We start from the raw sequence: 23,402 nt of genomic DNA, 5'->3' as shown, positions 1-23,402 counted from the left end.
AACTAATAAAACATATTGACGTACTAAAAGTGTATATGATATACGTGAAGGCCATATATGGACCCCTCGGGTTCAATGGGTTTCGCTTTTATTTCATTTTTTATTCAAAAAAGGTTGTGTGCATTTTAGTTGTGATTGGATCCACGGTCGCCATAATCGAAGACTTCTGCTTCCCAGATTTGACCTCCGATTCCCCCACTTGTGGTTCCATCTGCAACAAGTGGGTTCTACTCGTGTTTTACCTGCTGCTCAGTTTTGTAATTACCACTTTGTTTGTTCTGCGGGTTCTGGCTGGGCGGAAGTTGGTGGAACTGGAGGAACAGTATGGACGAGACGAGGTGCCAGTCCAGATTGCAGAACAGATTTCGGTCTCCTTCAAACTTGGAATCACAGGTTGCGGATTTTTCCACGTTACTCTAATCAAGAGATCACAGCAAAAAATTTCAAAAACTTGTAAAACCATAATTACTATCTCATTTGGAATTGCTCGTTTAAATGCCCTTCAATAGACCCGTTAGTACCAAATCCGTTTATGATCAAATTTATCCAATGCAAAAGGGCGTGTTCATCCGATCGTTTTAAAAGACTTTGCCTAAACCATTTTAAGTGTTTTGACTTGTTTAGATTATCCCTCGCTTTAGGTTTATTCGTTCTAAATTGATCGTTTAAGTCATGTTCAATAACAGGTATGAACAAATTTTGGCTTCCCAGGATCAGACCTCGCCCTATGAAAATAACAAGCTTGACCAAAAAGTGGTATGAAGAGACCTTGACTGACTCAAACAGCCCATGAAAAACTAAATTTACAACTAGACTTTAGCTTGAACCAAATTTTTGTTGCTCGACCCAAGTTTTAGCTTCTGGACTTTAGCTTGACCGAAACATGACGCTCAACTTTACCTCGACTTAAAATGTTCACATTGGACGCGAAAATTTTACATTTGTGCAGAAAAGTAGCTTGTGCTTATAACGTAATCCGTTCAAATGTTTTCAATGTTTCTGACATTTTACAGAAAAACGAACTGTGCTACTGTAAATACATTTTTAAAAAAACCATTTTTCATTTCAAATGAACTAAACGATAACACACTTATCTCACTTCCGATGATAGTCTATTGTTAGCTTTGTACACTAGTTGTTTTCAGCTCAATAATTTCAAAATATAGGTTACTTGCAAAAACTAATTTATCTTAAGAGTTCAATGTTGCTTAAGAATTTTTGGCAAAATCCAACTGTTTTTTTGATGGTGCACTGCCTGTTGCAACAATAGTTTTGTGTTGCTGGTAGACAGTACACATCTACAAAAAGAAAAGAAGTATGGAAAATCTAACTAATAATAATTCCTCAAAAAAGCAATCCTCAACTCATTGAAAGACCATGCTCGACCTTTCAAAAGAACAAATATATTTATGTATATTATGCTTTGTTTTTGTTAATTAGCTCCAAGTATACAATAACCTTTAGCTTGTTTGCTCATCTGAAAAGCAACTTCAATCCATTTGATTTTATTTTACCCCCCAAAAAAACGATCGCATTTCCAAGATCATGTGCACTGAAGCTGTGCAATAGATATTAATTTAGACTGTGTTTTTGTTGTTTTTTTCTGGAAAAAGAAGGAACATTCTAGATCGTAAAAACATAGCAAACATTAAAAAGCAAGACAGCATAACAATTTTTCTCTGTTTATGCGGCAAACACGAGAAATCAATCTCGTTTAAATCTTCCAACTCTCGTTGCACGCCTTATTCCAAACCCAACGGCATGTGTAAAAGACATACCTACTAAAGTCACAGAGAATTGAACAATTAATTCCACTGAACTCAAGGAATCACTCAATTTGTATAAAGAATTAGCATATCCGGAAAAACATTTTGGATATGTAAGCAATAAAAATGTGCAAAAAAATATATCAATATTAAAACAGCTTTGTTTAGAAAGTCTATGCTTACATTATTTGTGCTAAATAGTTGATACTTCAAACGTTTTCTGAACTTTTATTTCATATCTGGGTATTTGAGGCACATCTGATTCTGTTTATAGTCTGTCAAAATATGTGCTTTGTCGGGTATTAATGGGGGCTATCGCCATCAAGCTTGCTGACTTTTTTGGGGGTAACTCAAACAGCTATTTCATTTTATCACAAATCTCTGTTTCAAAAATGCAATTAAATTTCCGCTTATGCAATTCGTTTGAGGGAATGTTCTTAAATTTTGGTTTTTTGAAAGATGAATTAATTTAAACTTTGACTGTGTTTCTTACAGAAAGTTACTAAATTGTCTTCTGTTTTGTCGTACCATTAGAGATCAATGAAGTTCACTCGATAAAATTTTCTTTATCGAAGTTATTTGAGACGCACTTACGCAAAGTCATAATTACAATGTGTCGAACTTTGGATAGAAGGATTTTTTTTTAAAAATACATATTTTGAAATATGTAACAAAAATTTATTTTTACGTGAGAAAATAAGATACCAAAAATTTTTTTATATTAATTAGAATTAGAGTTTGTTTTTTGTTTTTCATTTCTTAAATAATCGTAGAAATATAACTGTTTTTGAACTGCTTTTATCAGGATTCAACTAAATATAACAAATTTCCCAAATCTTTTCCTTAAAAATTTATGGTGGCATCAACCTCAAATATTCAGGATTGAGCTAAATATAACTGTTTTTCCAGAATATTTATTTAACTCGCTGACTTCCTCAAGACTCCAATGATAGCAGTTTTTAACCATGAAGGACATAGATGTCCCATTTTATCTCTTTGCGTTACTTGAGAATAACTGTTAATATTCTTTCTGGTGGCCACAACTATTCGTAAAATATTGTGAAATACCGTTATTGTAAGATTACTACTGAGAAAAAAATCTGTACCTCAATGCCGAGACTTTTTTACAAAAAAAACAGGCAACTTCGCAAAAGGAAAGAAGTTTTGCAGAAATATTACAATAAGTTTGACTTGTGGCTTAAAAATTTTTGCATGTCAATAATTTAAGATAATTTTGAGGAAAAAAATTCAAGTTTGGAGCTAAAAGCTTACGAAACCTTTGTATCTAGCTTTCCATCGTTGATAATCAAGTTCCGTACAACATTGTTTTTTATCTGCAATTCCGTTTTTCACCCTGGATGACCCTTCTTAGATACCATATCAAAGACCATATATTGTTCCATCCAATTCAGAGCCAAAGTTCTTGTATGGTATTGCTGTGGTATCTAAGAAGCCATATTTGATCTTGGGTATGTTTTTTAAGATCTCACATACAAAAGGTAGGTTCTGCAGAGCAGCACGTTTTTGATGATTTTCTGACAGATCGAATATTTAATGGTAATGAATATGGTATCTAAATAATCATTATGGATAGGGTATCTAAGACACCTTGTATAATCTTGGAGATAGTTTTTTAAGATTAGGCAAAATAATTAAAAACTGCAAACAATTGAACAATTTTCACTTCATATTACAAAGTGTAAGGGCATTTCAAGTTCTGTTATTCATATAAAATTGATGCAAAAATTTTTTGTTTATGGTCTTTATTGGTCCATAGATTTCTATGGTCTTGCATATGGAATCTAAGACACCATCATTCTTTTTTTCTTAACCTTCTTTTCAAAGTTTTCTTTGTCTTGTCTTTTTCTATCGAGTTAATTGAAGTTCTTTTAACCATAAAAAAACGGATGTACAACTTCTATGTTTATGGTTTTTTATAGGCCATAGATTTCTATGGTCTTAGATATAAAATCAAAATCACAATAAAAAAGTTTTTCTTTTATTCAATAGAAAATCAAATTATGTCACATTGTGCTCAATATGCGATCCAAAATATGTCATTTGAGACACTGTTTTGTTTTTGTATGGTTTTTGATATGGTATCTGAGATACCATTCGCACCATACATGACTTTGATATGGCATCAAAGATGGGTTTATGGTGGTCAGCCCGGCATCGACTTTCAACCAACGACTTAAGTTGCTCACTTAGGCCACATTGCCCTTTAGATAAACAAGCCCACTGAGTTTAGCATTTGATTGAGCTGCCTTTGCTAATGATAGTGAATTTTGTAAGCGTTCATTTGAATTAATTTGTAACTGATTGATACTAATTGATACTACAGATGTCCCAAGAGCAGCGTTCGGTATTCAGTTTTTTCACTCCAATAGGTTATTCTAAGTTGTGTTTTTAAACATCACAGTTTTCACAGACAATTCCCGATTTCTGGACAGATCGAGGTCTCTTCCTATGGAACAGTTCTAAGACAGACACAGTCCAAAAAACAAGACCACTGGTTGCGGTGTCTGTTAAATCCCGGACAGCTTAGGCGCCAATTTACAAAAATATATTAAGAATATATTTAAAAAATAGTATTTTCCACGTAACGACCAGTGCTGAAAGGGCAGAAACCCAAACTTGGGTCAACCTCTCACCCAGTGAGAATTCCCGATTTTAGGTAGACTACTGGTTTTGTTCGATGTATTCTTTTTGCAGAGAAATAAAAATAATTTAGGTTTTAAATGCTCTCTAAACGATGGGAACTATAATTAATTTTTCAAGAAACTTAAAACAACTTTGTTATAAAATAGCTTTTTTCATACAGATCTAGCCTATTTAATTTCTATAGCTCTTACTGAACAAAAAGGAATTTACCTTTCCCTAAAATTTCTCCGTTGCTTAAAAATCAATTAGATCACGATTTCAGCTTCACTTTCTGTTCATAAATTCATTTTACAGCATAAGTAATCTTTTAATTGTCTTTTCAGACTCTCAAAAGCGCTTAAAGTAGTCTTTTTCGTCGTTTGATTAGCATTTTGTATCTTGAATACGTCTATGCAGAGGTTCATGACCGAAAAAAGCTTTTGACTGAGGTTATTATTTTAAATGTTTTATAAAACAAACGTCAAACTGAATGACGCAACTGTTCTCATTAAATTCTTACGCAATTCACTGTTCACGCGTAGTCGCTCAAGAAGAATTTTACTTTCATCAAAAAAAAATGGTGGCGGTTTTTTATGTCCTTGCGGCTAATGGGTTCCTTTGGTCTCAATTGTTTTTCTATTGTTCTTTACAACCAGTTGAACATGCTCTTAAAGTCTTGAATACACTTTACAAATATTTTCGAGGATAGAAGACCGATTCCTAATTAGGAGCTAATTGAGAGCTTAGAGTCTGAATCTAATGCTTGATTTGAAAATTAATGAATCATGCTATGGTAATATAAGGGCAGGCAAAAACGGAATCAGGCGTCTATAAAAGGAAACTAAATATGAAAATAATCATTGCGTGGGAGCATGGTACCAAATAAATAATGGTACCGAAAAGCTAGTTTTTCCTGAATATCTCTCCAAAAAGCACTTTAAACTTTAGATAAAACAAAAATTTAAGTACAAATCTGTTTTCCAATCATGGGTCATTACGCCTTCAACTATTCGAAGGTCTAGCAGACTGTTTGTAAAGTTTATCATACAAGTTTCCACGCTATCAGCGTCAATTTGTTTCCAAATTTCTGACATTTTTTTGTTCTATAATTTTCCCAGACATACTTTCTCTTTCTGATATCTCTGCTTCAAAATAGCCTGTTTATATTCGATTACATTTAGATCTCAATTAAATGATGGCCATTCCGCTACCTCCTTTCCTTTTCCTACAAAAATTGCCAATAGTCTTTGATTTATGAGGCGGAGCACTCCACATTTTCGTTGAATATTAAGGTCCTGGAAAGGCATCTTTTGTACTAATTCAGTTTTGTCAAATAGCCCACAACGATAAGCTTATTAAGACGTTTAACGAGCAATTTCTGATCATCAGCTCTTGTTCACACCAGATAAGCAATCATCGCTTGTCAGAATTCAAAATGCTTTTGTGCTTTTCATAAAGAAATCTCCTTCAATTTGTTTGATAAATTCAAATAATTCCGTCGCTCCAGCAAAACAACCTTTTGTCAGAAAGAGAAACTTCTTGAGCATTTCGATACACTCTTTTGATCACAAATACTGTTTTTGTCTTCAAACTGACTTTTTGCAGTATTTTTTGAAAACTCTACTTCAGAAAGAAATTGTCCGGCTGTAATTAATAGTCAGAGAAGGCGTTATGCATCACTCTGATGAATTCAATAAATTTGGCATCTTTCAAAACTTCATTTGATATTTTTTCGGCTTTTTAGCCTTGAAACTGATATTTCTCAGGTAAATTTTGTATGAATACTGTGCAGTGGGTTTTGAACTCAAATTCAGTTTACTTCATTGCGTATTAACTGAGCAAACAGTGGGAGAACAAAGCTGTTTACTCCTCTTTTCTGTTAAACCGGAGGAAATGATAATTAAATGTCGCTTACAATTTCCAAAATAGCCTGCCTTTTCTTACATCATTGCTCCAATAATGCTTACGGACCATCAGCTATGCTTAAAAAGCAGAAATCATTTTGTACGTAATTTTTAGGTACCATGGTGTATATCTTCAATTCATTTGCTAGTTTAATAAACAATTGTTGTTCGATCCAGTTCTCATAGTCCTCCCTAAATTTCAGTACTTTTAACCATTTTTTAGCTCTTTTCATCCAAAAAAAATTGAAATCTGTTTCAGTCAAAAATGCAATAAAGAAAGTGTTAAAAAGTAAAACAGTATATCAAACGAAAATTTAATAAAAATATTAGTAAGTGTTTAGCGTTTCATAATTGTTATAATATATATATATATATATATATATATATATATATATATATATATATATATATATATATATATACATCCATTTCTCTCATATCAGTACGCGGAAAAAATGCTGTTAAAAATGAAAAAGTATACAATTTTACCAGATTATTGTTTATAAAACAATTCAAATGCAGTTTTCTTGATGGCACAACATAAATAATCTGGTGTGGTTGCCATAAATGTCTTTTGCTACTCCCAAGGATGAGCTACATGATGCATTAATTTCCTACTGATGACATTCATAACAATTTTAATGTTGTTTTTCGCAGGCCATTGAACTATATTTATCCGAGTGCTCAAGCACATAAAAATATTTCTTTTTCATGCAATCAACGAACAGAATCTCTCCTTGTTCTACTTCTAGGCTGTTTTATTCTCTATTTATCTCCTTTCATTCACGTTCATCAATGATGCTCCCCCTGTTTAAGCAACTTATCTAATTTTTTGAATAGATTTTTGAAACAAACCAACAAACTACATACCATTTTTTCTGCTATGATCAGGGTTTTTTTACTGAGTTCATTGAATTCAACAGAGAATTTTTTAAAGCTATTACGCTAAGCGCACATTTTTTTCAATAGAAGTTTAATAAAACTCAAGAGCATCTCTCATAACTTAGCTGCAGGTCTCGCAAATTTTTTTCAAAAACAATTATTAACGATACTGATTACTAAGAAAACTTAAATTCTGTTTTTTTACAGCTCCCTCTATGCAATTAAGGGTGGATGAAACTGGAGGAGCATGGTATATTGTTTCAAAAAATTTTTGGGAACAATCACTGTGTAGATTGCTAAACCTTGCTAAAGGTTGGAGATCTATCTTTTGAGAACTATCAAGATATGATATGAACCTGAAAACTACCGGGATTACCAAGAAGATTTTTAAAGTTAGTAAAAAATTTCTACTAGATAGATTTTTTATGCTCTGACAATATAGAGATGGTTTTCCCGGTATGAAAAAAATTAAACAAAAAGAATTTTTTAATAGCAGTGACAGTTTTTTTTCTTTTATAAACTAATAGAAACAAACCATTTTTTATAATTTGTAACTTTTCCCATGAAAACCAATTTTTAATATCTCGATGCGCCTAGACGTATTTATCCTATTTTTGTGAAATGTGAACCAGTGATTTTTAGATAACCGGACACTGTTGGTAAAACTGTAGTTGCAGGCATTCGGAAGTTCTCTTGTTTTAGGTGTATATACAAAATTGAATTTGTTAAGCAAACTGAAGAGTTTTTCACAAAAAAACTAGTGAACTGATGAACCGAAGCGTTTTAAAAAAATCTCTTATAAATTTTCCATTTTTTTAATAAAAAGCAATCTTTCATACTAAATGAAAAAGATATAATACCCAACACGACATCGATAGTAATCTTTAAGCAAGCTGCTGGTTACTTAATTTAATTGTAATAGGTTGCGAGCGATATCTGTTTTTTAATAAAATTAATTGAATTAACAATCTCAAAGCACTTTTGATTGATTTGTCATCTTGATTTGAAGCCGGAAAAGCTTAGAGAAATCAACAACAGTTAGATTCAATTTTGTGACTTCAAAAAATGAAAGTAAAACTTGAGCTCGAGTGAAAGTAACTCTCACCATTTAAATGGAATAACTTCCGATTGAATTTGAAAAATACAAATCGGTATGTTTGATTTTTTCGAATTACGAATCCGGCACATTTTTTAGACATTAGGCTAAACTTTTCAACTGAAGTTATCTGGACATTAGGCAAATACCAATTAAGACATTTTCAAGTGATGGATCAAAATCCACTTGACGCTATAAAGTACTCTAACAAATGTCTCTCCATAATAATAGCTAACAAAAACGGTCACTTTTTTTAATTTTGAGCATTTGCAGCACTTCATTCTATACCCGTCAAGTTCATTTTAAGAACATTTTTCTCGAATTTACGCCCCATAAATCTGAGCTTCTAGGCTATTTAGAATACAGCAATTAATATATTTTATCATGTTTTCGACTCTTTCCTCCGTACTTTTTGCCAAATACCTTTGCAGGAATGTTTCTGAGGGGCAAAAAGTTTACAAAAAAGGTTCATTTTATATGCGCTTTTTTTACTCTTTTTCATGCTCTGAGTTATGGGGCGTAAATTCGAGAAAAATGTTGCCATATACTGAAACTGATGGATTTAAAATGAAGTGCTGCAAATGCTAAATATTAAAAAAAATGACAGTTTTTGTTGCCTATTATCATGGAGAGACATTTGTTAGGAAGAGACACTTGAGTAGTTTATAGCGTCAAGTGGATTTTGAAGTACAGCCTCTGAATGTTTCTATTGGTATTCACTTAATGTTAAGATCAAAACTTAAGACCAAAATTTTCAACTAATGCTTACAAAATGTGTTCGCCTAATCGATTTCTCGCCTAATATCATATTCCCTTTTGAAAATCCATTACAGGTGTGTCGGTGTTGTTCATGTGTCTGGTGGCAATTAAGAGTGAAAACAAAACTCTACACTGGGTTCTCCTGTTTCTGGTTATTCTCTGGGGTGTCTACTTCTTCTATCACCTTATGTTCACTCGTGCATTCCTGTTATTGGAGGCATGGCACACGATGAAAACAGACAAACCCAAGAAAAAGAAGAAACTGGTTCATAAGAAGAAGGAAAAGAACTGTGAGTATATTATTAAAAAGACTCGTTTTTATCAAATTGATCCAGCCCAGAAAACCGAAAAAAAATTGACAAAAAATTGTACGAAGAAATTGATACATTATAGTGCCAAAAAAACATGGTTTGTGCTCAGTATGGATGATTTGGGAAGTCAAACTGAGAAGTTTTAAAGGATTGAATTCTGGTATTTTCCACTTGATGAGAAAAGATGGATAAAACGGTTTGCTCTTTTACAGCATGCTAAACAGCGACAACACTTTGTGCTTCGAGAGCATGGTCAAAATACAACACAACTCACGCTGAAATTACAATTCAGTGTACAGTAGGTTTCCAATTCTGACCAAAGGGTTGTTTTTTTTAATCTGACCAACGGGGCCGAAGTCATTGTACAATCTTTTAACTGAAAAGTATATTGAATATATGAGAAACAAACGTATTCAAAGTAATTTCACCACCGTTTCCACACTTTTACAAGCTTGATTTTCATCCAGATAATAGTTTACATCATTTTACAGCATTTCCTTGTTTAATTACGCTCTTATCCGGACACACGCTGGCTTTCAATCTGACCAATATTCCAACTATTTTGCAACCCATTCATCGCACAATTTTCTTCCTTTTTCCTGTTATCTCTTTTGTGCAACCAAAAATGTTCTAAGTCATAATTAAACTGAGATGGGTTGTCCTCCCTATTGAACCATTTAAAACCATTTCTTCAAACTAATTTCCTCTTAAAGATGTCTCAATCTCTAACAAGTTGGTCTCTAACGTGGGTCAGAAGAATCCAAATAGCAGAAAAATAACCAATATTGCGGCTGAGCTTAACAACTCAGAAATCAAATTGAATAGCGCTTCAAGGTCATTTCAAGCCTTAAAGCTAGAATAGTGTGACAAGCGAAATTTAATGCTACATCCTATTGAAGTCATACGGATTTGTTCATTTTGTTCAACATTTATATTTAGCAACTATTATTAGTACACAATCGTCATTCATGAAGTCAAACTATAACTCAAATTCGAACTATCTCAACCACTAGCAAAACAATACTACGACTTAACAGTATTGCATCAGATTCTTTGCGATTGGATTGCGAATCAACCTGTTATTGATACAGAATATTCGACAAAATTTCTACATGGTTAACAAATTTCCCATGACATCACTTTTACACTAAAAAAGTGACGTTATTGAAAAGTGTTCACATTCTGTTGACATTATTATCTACAACCAATAAACAGTTGAATTTGACATGTAAATCCACGTGACTAGCAGCATAAAAGGAGCTTGAAAAACTACCAAAAATCAGTTGAAACTCGTTAATTTTGTCTTGTTAAATTGACATACAGTGCGTATTGAAGCACACTTTCTTGAGCGGTAAATTACTTGTTATCGTGTCTTGTTTCTGTAGATCATATTAGTGATTGTACAGTTTTAACTTTACTCTGACTTGAAAAGAGAATTAACTTTGATATTCTCAAAATTTTATTTCTGAGGAACGAAGTTCCTAAGTAAGAGAAATTTTGTGCAAAGCACATAGTCAGTTGCCCTTCCTGGCTTTAACGAAGCCTATCATAGTTTGATATTGGTGTTATTGAGGCCAATTGAGAAACAAAAGTTGTTCATTAATTTAACTCAGAATATTCAAGTCTGAGGTGAAACTTGTTGTGTTATTTCTCGAAGACACCTCTACCGATTTCGTTCGTTTCTTTTTCGTTTGGGTGCTTGTATGACAGTGTTGTGCACTGCCAAGTTTGCTGAAATTTGAATTATTACTTACAGAGTTATTCAACATTGAAGTTTTTACCCATGTATTAAGATTGGGTATAAAATATAAAAGGTAGACCGACCAACGCAGTTTACCCAGCGTGGTTTATTTTTACATCAGATAGTAGGCCTACATAACGTTCTTAACCCTGTGAAATTTTATCTCACTAGCTTTTGTGGTTAAGGAGATATCACTGAAAAACCTCCAATTTGAGGCTAATTGGTTATTTGAAATTTTGGACTTTTGCATAATTGAAGCAGAGTCATTTGTTATTAGTCAAAGCTGAACAAGTAGTTATTTGAAATTATTGAGTATCGGGTAATGCAACGGCATTCTACAGTATAGCGGGTAATACAGTTCACAAAGGTTAACTGCAAAAACACAATATCCGGACAGATTTGAAACCGCTGAAACGAACTGGGCGGTGTAAAGTTTTCCTTGAATTTGATAGGAGAGCAGCCGTTACATTTGGTCCGCCGACCCGGACAGTGGAAGGCAAACTGCTGTCCAGTCTGATGAAGAGAGTGCCGAAGGCACCCCCAAAGAGAATCAAACAAATCAACAGCGCAACGCCAGTGAGGCAGAGCGAAAGTTGCGAGTGCAATTCATAAAACACGTTGAAGAATTAACCTCGCTTAAAAGGAACAAGCAAAGGAAAAGGCAACCAGGCAATCCCTGCACAACCAGCAAAGAGGAGCTTCAACCAGCAGCTCAAAGGTACGACAAGAAATTCCAAGACTTATTGGAAGAAGTCAACACTAAAACAGCGATTGGCTACAAAATAATTGAAGACTCAGATCGACCCAACAAACTAAAGGTCCTCTACCAACAGACTGTTCACCTTCTAGAGGAAGAAATACCCAAGCAACTGCAGCGTCTAAACAAGCTTGTGCCCTATCAAGCTAATTTCGTTGAAGAGCATCTGAAAGAAGCAAGGAAGCGCAAAAAAGTTTGGACTATCATTGGCTTTCATATATAAGCAAAGGCACGCAACCAGCAATGAATGCAGAGCAAAGCAACGCAAACCAAGCAGTGAACGACAGCGAGAGCAATAACAACTACCCAACGGACAGCCCAGCTGCTCAAACAGTGCAAAATAGAGCAACAGCAAGTGGCAAAGAGACGGAGAATGTTTCGGAAACATCTTCAGCAAAGCAAAGGCGAGAGGAAAGGAAGAAAAAATTCGATATCGAATTCAAAACCAAGATGCGACTCGAGCAAGCACGGTTTGAGCGGAGGGGGCTAGAGCTGGAAATGCAAATGGCCGGATGCAAATGCAAACACTCTCGAATGGCCGGAGTGGTCTAGTATGTTCATTGCTACAGTGGATCAACGACCAATACCAGACTCAGAGAAGATGAGCCACCTGAAGACTCTACTGACAAGCAAGGCAAGGTCAGCAATCTCTGGAATGGGCTATTCTGGACAGTTTTATGGTGCTGCATGGAGTATTCTGGAGAGGAAATTTGGAAGGCCTCATGCGATCATTGATGCACAACTGGAGAGTCTTCGCAAAGCAAGTCAGGTGAAACTACACGACTCACCAGGTCTGATCAGTTTCTCAGTATTTGTTTCGAACTTTGTGAATGTGCTCAAAGAGTACAAGCAGATTGGTGATCTGCAATCAAGCTCGACACCGTATATGGCAGTAGATAAATTACCCCAAGTTCTCAAAGAGAACTGGTGGTTCTATGTTGATGATAAAGATGAAGATTGGCCTGATCTGATTATGTTTGAAAAATGGCTATCAAGGATAGCATTCGTGCACGAAGGGTTTTCAGCTTTCAAGGGAGAGCGAAGAGAAGAAGACCCAAGAAGCACAAATAGAGAAAAACGGTTCTCGAAAACGTCGAACTTCAGTGCAAGTTCCAACGTTAAAGAAACGAAGCAAACGCAAAGTGATCACTGTCCGCTAGCCGAAGACACTCATAAAATATGAAACTGTCCACTATTCAGGATCATGAGTGTGAATGATCGGTACGCAACAGTGAGAAAGCAACGCTTATGTTACGGATGTCTAGGCAAAGGACATGCAATCAAAGATTGTAAAGTCAATGCGTGCGGTATCAATGGATGACTCAAGAAGCACAACCGATTGCTACACTCAGAAAACGAAATGGATGAGGGCAATCACTCAGTCAACGTAAGCGCAGCAACAATCAACCAGAGTAACGAAGTGACTAGCTTTCTTCAGATAGTTCCTGTCTCAATACAGAGCGGTGGCAACAGGCTGAACACATATGTTTTCCTCGATAGCGGATCTACGGTTTCATTCATCGATCAAAGTGTGCAAGAGAAGTTACGGGCCCAAGGCAGCGATGTGACGCAGAACATAGCTGGCATACACGGAACGAAGGATCTGAAGACAGAAAAGGTTCCTCTCAAAATAAAGGGACTAAATTCAAAGGTGCATTCAATCGAAGCGTTTGCACACCCGTCAATCTCCTTGGGAAACACAAACTACAACTACAACAAGCTGAAGCAAAGCTTCAACCACTTGAGTGTTTAACCAAACAAAAGCTTCAACTTGATGGAAGTTGGCATCATCCTCGGTCAAGATGCTTATGAGCTACAACGCCCATTGGACTATAAGATAGGAACACGAAGTGAACCTTTCGCCGTTCTAACAGAGCTAGGATGGGTAGTCTGTGGATCCATGACGGGCATAAGAAGACAAAATGTTTGTCATTTCGCCTTCACAGAAGATGTGAAAGTGGCTGAGAACATCCAAACCTGGTGGGACATAGAAACCTATGCTTCCAAAATCAACGTCGTCAGTCAGTCAAAGAAGGAACTGCAGGCACAAAAGATGCTAGAGAGTACGACAAAGTTCACAGGCGAGCGGTACGAAGTGGGAATGCTGTGGAGTGAACAAGAGCCAAACCTACCGAACAACTACAGCTCAGCCTTGGTTCAGCTTTACTCACTGGAGCGAAGATTCCAAAGGGACCCAAACCTGAAGAATTTGTATCAACAGTCAATAGATACAGATGTAGAAAAAGGATTCGTAAAGATATTGGACGAGTCCGAAGTGAAAGGCACCTTCGGGAAAGAATGGTATTTGCCACACCATCCAGTGCTAAACCCGAACAAGCCTGGCAAATTAAGACGTGTTTGCAATGCTGCCTCAAAGTACAAAGAAGTATGCCTTAATGATAAGCTACTAGCAGGACCTGATCTGCTACATGGGTTGATTGGAACAATATTCAGATTCCGGGAAAGACCAATAGCCCTGACAGCTGACATCGAATCGATGTTTCTACAAGTGCAAGTTCCCGAACAGGATAGAAGTTGCTTGAGGTTCTTATGGCGTCCAAGAACAAATGAACCTGTTCAGATGTACGAATATCAGCGTCACGTATTTGGAGCTAAGAGTTCTCCAACTTGTGCAAACTATGCCCTCAAGCGAGTGGGACTGGACAACGAAAAGGAGTATCCGATTGCAGCAAAGGCAATACAAAACAACTTCTACATGGACAATTTCATCAAATCAATAGAAACCCCGGAAAAAGCAATTGAAGTCTTCAACCAACTACAAACTCTTCTCTCACAACATGGATTTGAAATGAAGAAGTGGATAAGCAATAACGATCCAGTTACCGAAGCAATCCCAGAAGACTTGAAGTCAATCAGCAACACAAAGCAAGTCGAAGTGGAACCCAATACGGAGGGATCCTCAGTGCTAGGACTACAATGGACCGTTACTGATGACAGTCTTCAAGTATGCAGAGGTACAAACAAGGAAGTTGAAGCACCTATAACCCAGAGGAAGAATCTGTCACTGGTATCTTCAGTATTCAACCCGATCGGATTGTTTGCTCCGTTCAGTGTTCATATGAGACGACTTCTGAAAGGCCTCTGGACTAAGAACGGACAACATTGGGACAAAGAAGTGGAGCCTAGTGAAGAAGAAGAAATCCTGAGATGGAAAGAACAACTTCCAATAGTGGCTGAAACAAGCATCGATAGAAGATACTTCAACAGAGAGAGGGATAAAACTGAGCTTCATGTGTTTGCTGACGCATCTGAAGACACGATGTGTGCAGTGGCCTATCTACGTTCACAACCAAAAGAATACTCAGCTGACTTAGCATTTGTCATTGGAAAAAGCAGAGTGGCACCGATGAGGCATCTTTCAATACCACGGTTGGAGTTTCAAGCGGCAGTCATGGCAGTGAGGTTGAAAGAACAGATAGTCAAGGAACATGAAATGAAGATAAATAGTTGCAGTTTTTGGTCAGACTCAACTACGGTATTGCAGTGGATACACAGTTCCCATCGCAAACAACAAGTGTTTGTGGCCAATCGAGTGGCTGAGATGCTAGATACAACTGATGTTTCACAGTGGAAACATGTCAGCGGTATCAACAACCCAGCGGACATTGGCACCAGAGCAATCAACATTGAAGAACTCAAGAGAAGTGAGTGGCTCACTGGGCCGGCCTGGTTAAAACGACCAGAAAGTGAATGGCCGGAGCAGGTGAACCTAACCTTTGCCTCAGATGAAGAGAATATACCCTCATCAGTATTCATGATACAGGCTGAAGAGAAGAAAGCTGTTATCCAGTGGGAACGATTCAGTAACTTCAACAGACTAGTAAATACAGTGGCATACGTACAGCGAGCACTGAACAAACACAGACCAGCAACACTCATAGTTAGCATCGAAGAAAGAGGAAAAGCAAAAGCAACAATCTTCAAGCTACTACAACAAGAACAGTTTGCTGAAGAGATGAAATCTCTCAAAGCTGAAAAGGAAATTCCAAAAGTCACCAAAATTCTACAATTCTCTCCCTTCCTAGATGAAGAAGGACTTATTCGAGCCAAAGGCAGAATAGGCAAAAATCAATTGGATTTCAATGCAAAGCATCCAATATTGCTACATTGGAAACATCACGCGGTTGAATTATTCTTGCGAAACGAGCAAAAGGACAATCAACACGAAGGCACTGAGCATGAGAGAAACATTGTTCAGCAGAAGATGTTGATACTAGGCATACGGAACGCCTTAAGATCAATCAAGAACAAGTGTGTTACTTGCAGAAAAGGCAGAGCACAAACGATAGCACCAGTCATGGCAGATCTACCCGAAGAGCGGTTAGATGTTTCAACAGCCTTTACAAATGTTGGAGTTGACTACTTTGGCCCTTTCATTGTGAAGATTGGGCGCAGAAACGAAAAGCGATGGTGTTGTCTCTTTACTTGTCTAACTATGAGAGCGGTGCATATAGAAGTTGTACCCAAGTTGGACACAGATAGTTGTCTCAATGTAATAATGAGATTTATTGCTCGAAGAGGCAAACCGAATACGATCATCAGCGACAACGGGACAAACTTTGTTGGAGCTGAAAGAGAGTTTGCAGAGTACGTTGCGGCATGGAACAAAGAATGGATCGAAGAACATCTAATTCAACGAGGGATCAGATGGAAGTTCAACCCACCCGCAGCACCCCACTTTGGAGGAGTATGGGAGCGGTTGGTGAGAAGTTGCAAGAAAACAATGTATACAGTGTTGGGGAACAGATCAGTCACAGAGGACGTTCATTCAACAACGATGTGTTTTGTTGAGCAGACGTTGAACGCGAGACCTTTGACTCCAGTCAGCTCGGAGGTTAATGACTTAGAAGCTTTGACCCCCAATCACTTCTTGCTTGGCAACAGGAACGTTTGCTTACCCTATCTACCATGCGCGGAAGAATTTGCTGATCATCGAAAGCTCTTTCGACAAACTCAAGCCTATGCAAATCTCATATGGGACAGATTTCGGAAAGAATATCTGCCAACTCTGAATAATCGGCAAAAAGGGCGATCTACGGCGAACGAAACCCTTAAAGAAGGCAATCTCGTTTGGTTGATCGAAGACAGCGATAAGCGTGGATATTAAAATCTAGGTTGACTTGCAGAGACCATCGGTGGTCCTGACGGTGTGATTCGATCAGCGATAGTTCGAACGAACGACGGAGTGTACAAGAGACCAGTAGTGAAGCTCGCTCCAGTACTACCTGGAAAAGATGTTTTCGCGATAGAAAACAGGGCCGGCGATATTGCGGTTGAGCTTAACAACTCAGAAATCAAATTGAATAGCGCTTCAAGGTCATTTCAAGCCTTAAAGCTAGAATTGTGTGTCAAGCGAAATTTAATGCTACATTCTATTGAAGTCATACGGATTTGTTCACTTTGTTCAACATTTATATTTAGCCACTATTATTAGTACACAATCGTCATTCATGAAGTCAAACTATAACTCAAATTCGAACTACCTCAACCACTAGCAAAACAAACTACGACTTAACAGTATTGCATCAGATTTTTTGCGATTGCATTGCGAATCAACCTGTTTTTGATACAGAAAATTCGACAAAATTTCTACATGGTTAACAAATTTCCCATGACATCAATTTTACACTGAAAAAGTGACGTTATGGAAAAGTTTTCACATTCTGTCGACATTATTATCTACAACCAATAAACAGTTGAATTTGACATGTAAATCCACGTGACTAGCAGCATAAAAGGAGCTTGAAAAACTACCAAAAATCAGTTGAAACTCGTTAATTTTGTCTTGTTAAATTGACATAAAGTGCGTATTGAAGCACACTTTCTTGAGCGGTAAATTACTTGTTATCGAGTCTTGTTTCTGTAGATCATATTAGTGATTGTACAGTTTTAACTTTACTCTGACTTGAAAAGAGAATTAACTTTGATATTCTCAAAACATTATTTCTGAGGAACGAAGTTCCTAAGTAAGAGAAACTTTGAGCAAAGCACATAGTCAGTTGCTCTTCCTGGCTATAACGAAGCCTAGCATAGTTTGATATTGGTGTTATTGAGGCCAATTGAGAAACAAAAGTTGTTCATTAATTTAACTCAGAATATTCAAAACTGAGGTGAAACTTGTTGTGTTATTTCTCGAAGACAATTCTACCGATTTCGTTCGTTTCTTTTCCGTTTGGGTGCTTGTATGACAGTGTTGTGCACTGCCAAGTTTGCTGAAATTTGAATCATTACTTACAGAGTTATTCAACATTGAAATTTTTACCCATGTATTAAGATTGGGTATAAAATATAAAAGGTAGACCGACCAACGCAGTTTACCCAGCGTTGTTTATTTTCACATCAGATAGTAGGCCTACCTAACGTTCTTAACCCTGTGAAATTTTATCTCACTAGCTTTTGTGGTTAAGGAGATATCACTGAAAAACCTCCAATTTGAGACTAATTGGTTATTTGAAATTTTGGACTTTTGCATAATTGAAGCAAAGTCATTTGTTATTAGCCAGAGCTGAACAAGTAGTTATTTGAAATTAGTGAGTATCAAGTAATGCAACGGCATTCTACAGTATAGCGGATAATACAGTTCACAAAAGTTAACTGCAAAAACACAATATCCGGACAGATTTGAAACCGCTGAATTGAACTGGGCTGTGTAAAGTTTTCCTTGACTTTGATAGAAGAGCAGCCGTTACAACCAACAGTATACAATTTTGAAATTTAGGGCTAGCTTTTTTGATGATGATCTACGCAAAATATACAAAGAAAATTAGGATTAGCTCTTATAATAACTAACACACTTGGCATGTAAAATTTCTGGTCCCACTTCGGTGGATGTTATTTCTATATTATGTTACGCCTTGGAAATTAGTCGATAAATTCTATTTTAGGTTAGATCAAGTCAATCAGCTTGATCAGTGGATTTTAGGATTTTGTGAGTGGAATAAATTGACATCTAAATTCTAATTGATAGACTAGTGAGATAATGATATCGCTACAACAAATTCTTAATTTTTATTTCTTTAGTAGAAACGTTAAATACTTCTTTTGAATAAAATATTACTTTTTTGTGATCTTAAAAATAAGTTTTGTTTGTAAAAGCGGGATGTGGTGAAGTTGCCTTTTTCAAAAGTCACTCAAACCATATTGAAAAACCAAATTTTATCTTTCGTCAGATTTTTTTAAGCAATTTGTTTTCACCAGGGGTTTGGTTTCATTAATTTTACGTATTCATTATTCGTCATAGTAATTATTCTGCATAAAAGTGATTTATTGAAAAAAAACCCTGGCCCAGCTCTAATAGAAAATATGAAAACAAAAGACCAGTACAACAAAGAGAAGAACAGAGCAGAAGATATTATCAAGATCTGGTACATGAATTGTAGAAGCCTGAATAAATAATAAATACGAAAAGTTAACACATTTTTGTCAACTCTCGACTAGTTGTTTTTCCTAGCTCTTATCGAAACACTGAAAAGAGGACAAAACTTTTCCATATTCTTTTCTATGCAGTAGTCATCAATTTATTAACCAAGTGAGATCATCCTTAACTGAATTGGAAAGATGGGGAAGTGTAGGCACATTCATTAATACCCAAGCAGTTTGCAATCAAATTATCTTAATTGCAGATAACGGGCTTCAGCATTTGAACACCAAAAAAGCAATATGGACAAATGGAGGGAATTTTTTTCAGCCACGGTTTTATTTCTACAAAATAAAATTTTGAAATAGAAATAATAGAATCAGTACTTGAAAGAGACCATTTCACTATTACATATCAATGATCATTGAAATTGGAATATACACAGCCAAAGACCAGATATTTAATGTGAGATAAATGAAGATAAACAAGAAGTAAGTTTAATCGTGATATTGCTTTGCATGACTAGTCACCAATGTACAAAAGCATTGGAGCAAATAGAATAAATTCATTGAATTTTCCAAAATAAAATAAATAGTCACGCACTGTTGAAAAATATAGAAGCGAAAACAAAAAAGGAGCACAAAAATGGCTATAAAAAGAACTCTGTAGTCTCATTTATGAAATGCATCGTGTGTTCAATGAGTGGAAAAAGAATTCTAAACATAAGCTCTTAAACAGTGACAAAATACTGACAAACGATGTAAATAAAGAAAAACGTATAGCATCTGACAATTATTCTAGATCACTTTTGGAAAATTTCCCAACTTCAAAAGAACAATGGAAGTTTATCAAAAAACAAAATAACTCAAAACAAACGGACAGAAAAAAAAATGCAAAGCTAAAAGACGGCCATAACGTAATATCAGATGAAAAAGCATTGCTTACTGTTCGGATAAATGTTTTGCTCGTCTTGCACTTTCGAACGGTGAAAAATTTGATCCTAAGATGCCTTCTTCTATTTTTAAGGGAAATCAATTCAATTTCAAGCCGTTCACTAGAAGAGAAGTATACAAATTTACTGACAAACTACCAACACAAAAAACAGCTGAACCATGGTATATAAACTCCTGGGCATTGAAAGACTGTAATTTGTCCATTGAAACCCATTTACAGTTTGCTATCAACGAGTGTATAAACCAAAATACATTCCCTGATATTTTGAAAAATGAACCCTTTGTCACTCCCATCCACAAGAAAGGCAACAGGCATAACCTTGAAAACTAGCGATCTGTTTCGGTTTCTCCCACATTAGCAAAAAATTATTTTAAAGAAGTCTCCTGAAGCAAATGAAGAAACATTTAGATATGGATAAAAAAATTAACAAAATTCAATTTGGCTTCGAAAAAACAGAAGTCATGTGTTGAAACAATAATTGCCCAGACAGAGAAAAAAATCATAACGTCGAGAAAAAGGATATAGTTTCAACAACCTTTTTTGATTTAGTGGAAGCTTTTAACTTAAATTCCCTGGACCTTTTCAATCAAAAAATTGAAAAAAATGGTTTTGGAGAAAACGCAAGATCCTTATTGAATTCATTTCTAATCAGCAGAAAACAGTGTGTTAGAAACGGAATTTTTGAATCCGTCTGCCCAATTCTAAATCACGGTGTTCTACAAGGTATTGTACTCGGATCACTAGTATTCATACTATATGTAAATATTATCGAAGAGGAAATAGCGAAAATTTCGATTGTTTAACAATTTGCGGATGACAGAGCTATTTTATGACATGAAGAAAATGAACAGTATTTAGAAGCAAAGGCTTAAAAAATATTGATGGAAACTGAATATTATATGAAACAACTCAAGTTAACTCTAAATGAAGGGAAAACAGAAATGATGGTTTTTAAAATAGAAAAGTCACCCTATTGTCAATTGCGTTGAATTTTGGAGTCATTCTTTAAAACAACAGATGAATGCAGATATATAAGTGTTATTCTTGACAAAGAGTCGACATACCAATAACAACTTAATAATGCGATCAGTAAGATGGCATTAGCTATCAGATCAATTTATTTGGTACGCAATCAAATAGCTCTACAGGCTCGAATAAATCTCTTTAGATCACTGGTTTTGTCGCAATTAGAATTTAATGCATTTTTTCAAAGTTTGCCACCCTACTCAATTGACAAAATAATTTAAAAAATTGGATTGGGCATTAGACTTTGCTTTTCCAAACCAAATATGACAGTGCTCCTAGCTACTTCTCGAAAAAAAAATACCTCCCGCAGAACTTCAAATAGCAAAAAATTCAATTAAAAGACTTTTCGATATTATCCAACAAACAAACATACAAGATCAGAGGAATTCAGAATAATCGGAGACGTTGAAGCTAATGTAAATAATCGCAAATATGAGTTTTCACTCCCAACAAAATGTAAATTCAAATGGAGTCAAAATTCAATTATAAGAAACTTTGTTCGTAAATGGAATAAACTTCCAAGAGTTCTAAGAAAGGGAAAATCAAAGAACAAATTTTTGACAAAATTATAAGAAGAGATGCAAAAAAGACATCAACGAGTTCCAATGGACAAAAAAATTGAAGGCTGTAAGAGTTTATTTTTATAAAATAATTCATGAAAACTGGAAACTGAACCTTAGTTTTTTTAAGTATTATTTTTAGTTATTCAAAGGAAAGATGTAGTACGTTTGATTTATAATATTACAATGTCACTTTAACCTTGTGGCAATTCGAATTTTTAATGTTTGAGATTTAAAAAAAAATAAGAATTAGTTTAAATTTTGCCACCATTACTTATCGACTCAACATCAGAGTTCATCAGGTTAATACTTCTTCAGTTTTATGAAACTATAACAGTCAAGGCTTCTAAGCTTCTCGATACTTCAAAAAAGCATCACCAAAGATTTCATTATTTGCTTCAAATCAAAGTGGATACGATACTAACATCATTCCGTTTTTGAGGCAGTTTTATCTTGTTTGTTTGCCTAATGGTTATGATTGATCGTATATTATGGGCAATAAACGCTATGAAACGATTTTGAAAAAATGCAAACTTGATGACGGAGGATTGGCAAATCATTTCACGTATATAGCTATAACAATTGCTATGCATTCGTAAATTAACTAGGGAAAAAGAGTCTAGAGTGAGTACGCAAGTCAAAACTTGATGTTAGTTTTGCAGAAGTGGGCGCGGTTCTTGCAAGATTACCACACAACAACACTTTTTACATCCTACCTCATTCTCAGCGCAAAGCGGGAAAAACATCGTACAATATTAACATCTTTTCGCAGGGAATCTTGCAAAATCTGAATAAATTTACATCGAGTCTTCACTAGGTCAAAATCAGATGCGAAAAAAAAACATCGAAGAAACTCGTTGTTTTAGCTGTCTCCCTCTCCAAATACGTGAAGTCAGTCGTAGAATCTCCCAATATAAACACAACACCGACTGACGACACGACTTCAAGTTTCGAGGCGCGAAGTAGCGAGGCATCTTCAGCTGATAAAAAGCAGAAGCTAGCATGGCAGCAGCACTTCTCTTCAGTTGAGAGGATGCTACACAGTCCCACTCCTCAAGTTGAGAGGAGAGATGCTGAGGGTTGTCCTGGGGGAGGTGGCGACTCGGAAGACGATAATGATGATAACCGGAGTTGGTCACAGCTGTCGGTTCTCAGCTCTGACGCTGAGGAATTGCGGAAATGAATATAGTTCTAACTAATACAACTGGTTTGCTCATATAGTAAAAATTATTATGTGTGATATTGTATCGATAATGGTTTGCGTGGTCTGTAATGTAATTATAAATGCTACCCTGGCCTTTTTGTTAAGTCAATTTTGGCCGATCGAAATCTTATCTGGAGAGAAAAAGGGGGATACCATTGAAAAATTCATGAAAAACTGAACCGACTATTGAAGACACGTTTTTAATTTTTATCATTTCTCTAGGAAAAAGAAGATAATTGCCTGTAAGTATTTTTGCTCAATTTCCACATAAATATATCATTCATCTATTAGAATCTTTTTATAAATAAGTTAAAAGCTGAACAACCTTTGAAATAATTTTAAAAACTGAAAATATCAATTTTCGTTCTCTATTAAAATTGACGAATTTTTTACTAATTGATGAACTTTTACTAAAATTTTG

At 35.6% G+C, this 23,402-nt stretch overlaps 1 protein-coding gene across 1 annotated transcript in view; it reads left to right on the top strand.

Annotated features, from left to right (window-relative positions):
- LOC142349448 (uncharacterized) overlaps nt 1–23,085 on the top strand; it is a 116,936-nt gene extending 93,851 nt beyond the window's left edge. The window contains exons 4-6 of the mRNA XM_075401013.1: nt 130–393; nt 9,125–9,340; nt 22,644–23,085. Coding sequence (XP_075257128.1) covers nt 130–393; nt 9,125–9,340; nt 22,644–22,960 — 797 coding nt within the window. The 3' untranslated portion in view covers nt 22,961–23,085. The remainder of the gene's footprint in view (nt 1–129; nt 394–9,124; nt 9,341–22,643) is intronic.
- Nucleotides 23,086–23,402: the final 317 nt, after the last annotated feature.

Source organism: Convolutriloba macropyga, chromosome 11, assembly GCF_964194025.1.
Source record: "Convolutriloba macropyga chromosome 11, txConMacr16.3, whole genome shotgun sequence".
NCBI lineage: Eukaryota > Metazoa > Xenacoelomorpha > Acoela > Convolutidae > Convolutriloba > Convolutriloba macropyga.
Note: the sequence above shows the minus strand (reverse complement) of the source record. Positions and strands in the feature narration are given on the sequence as shown.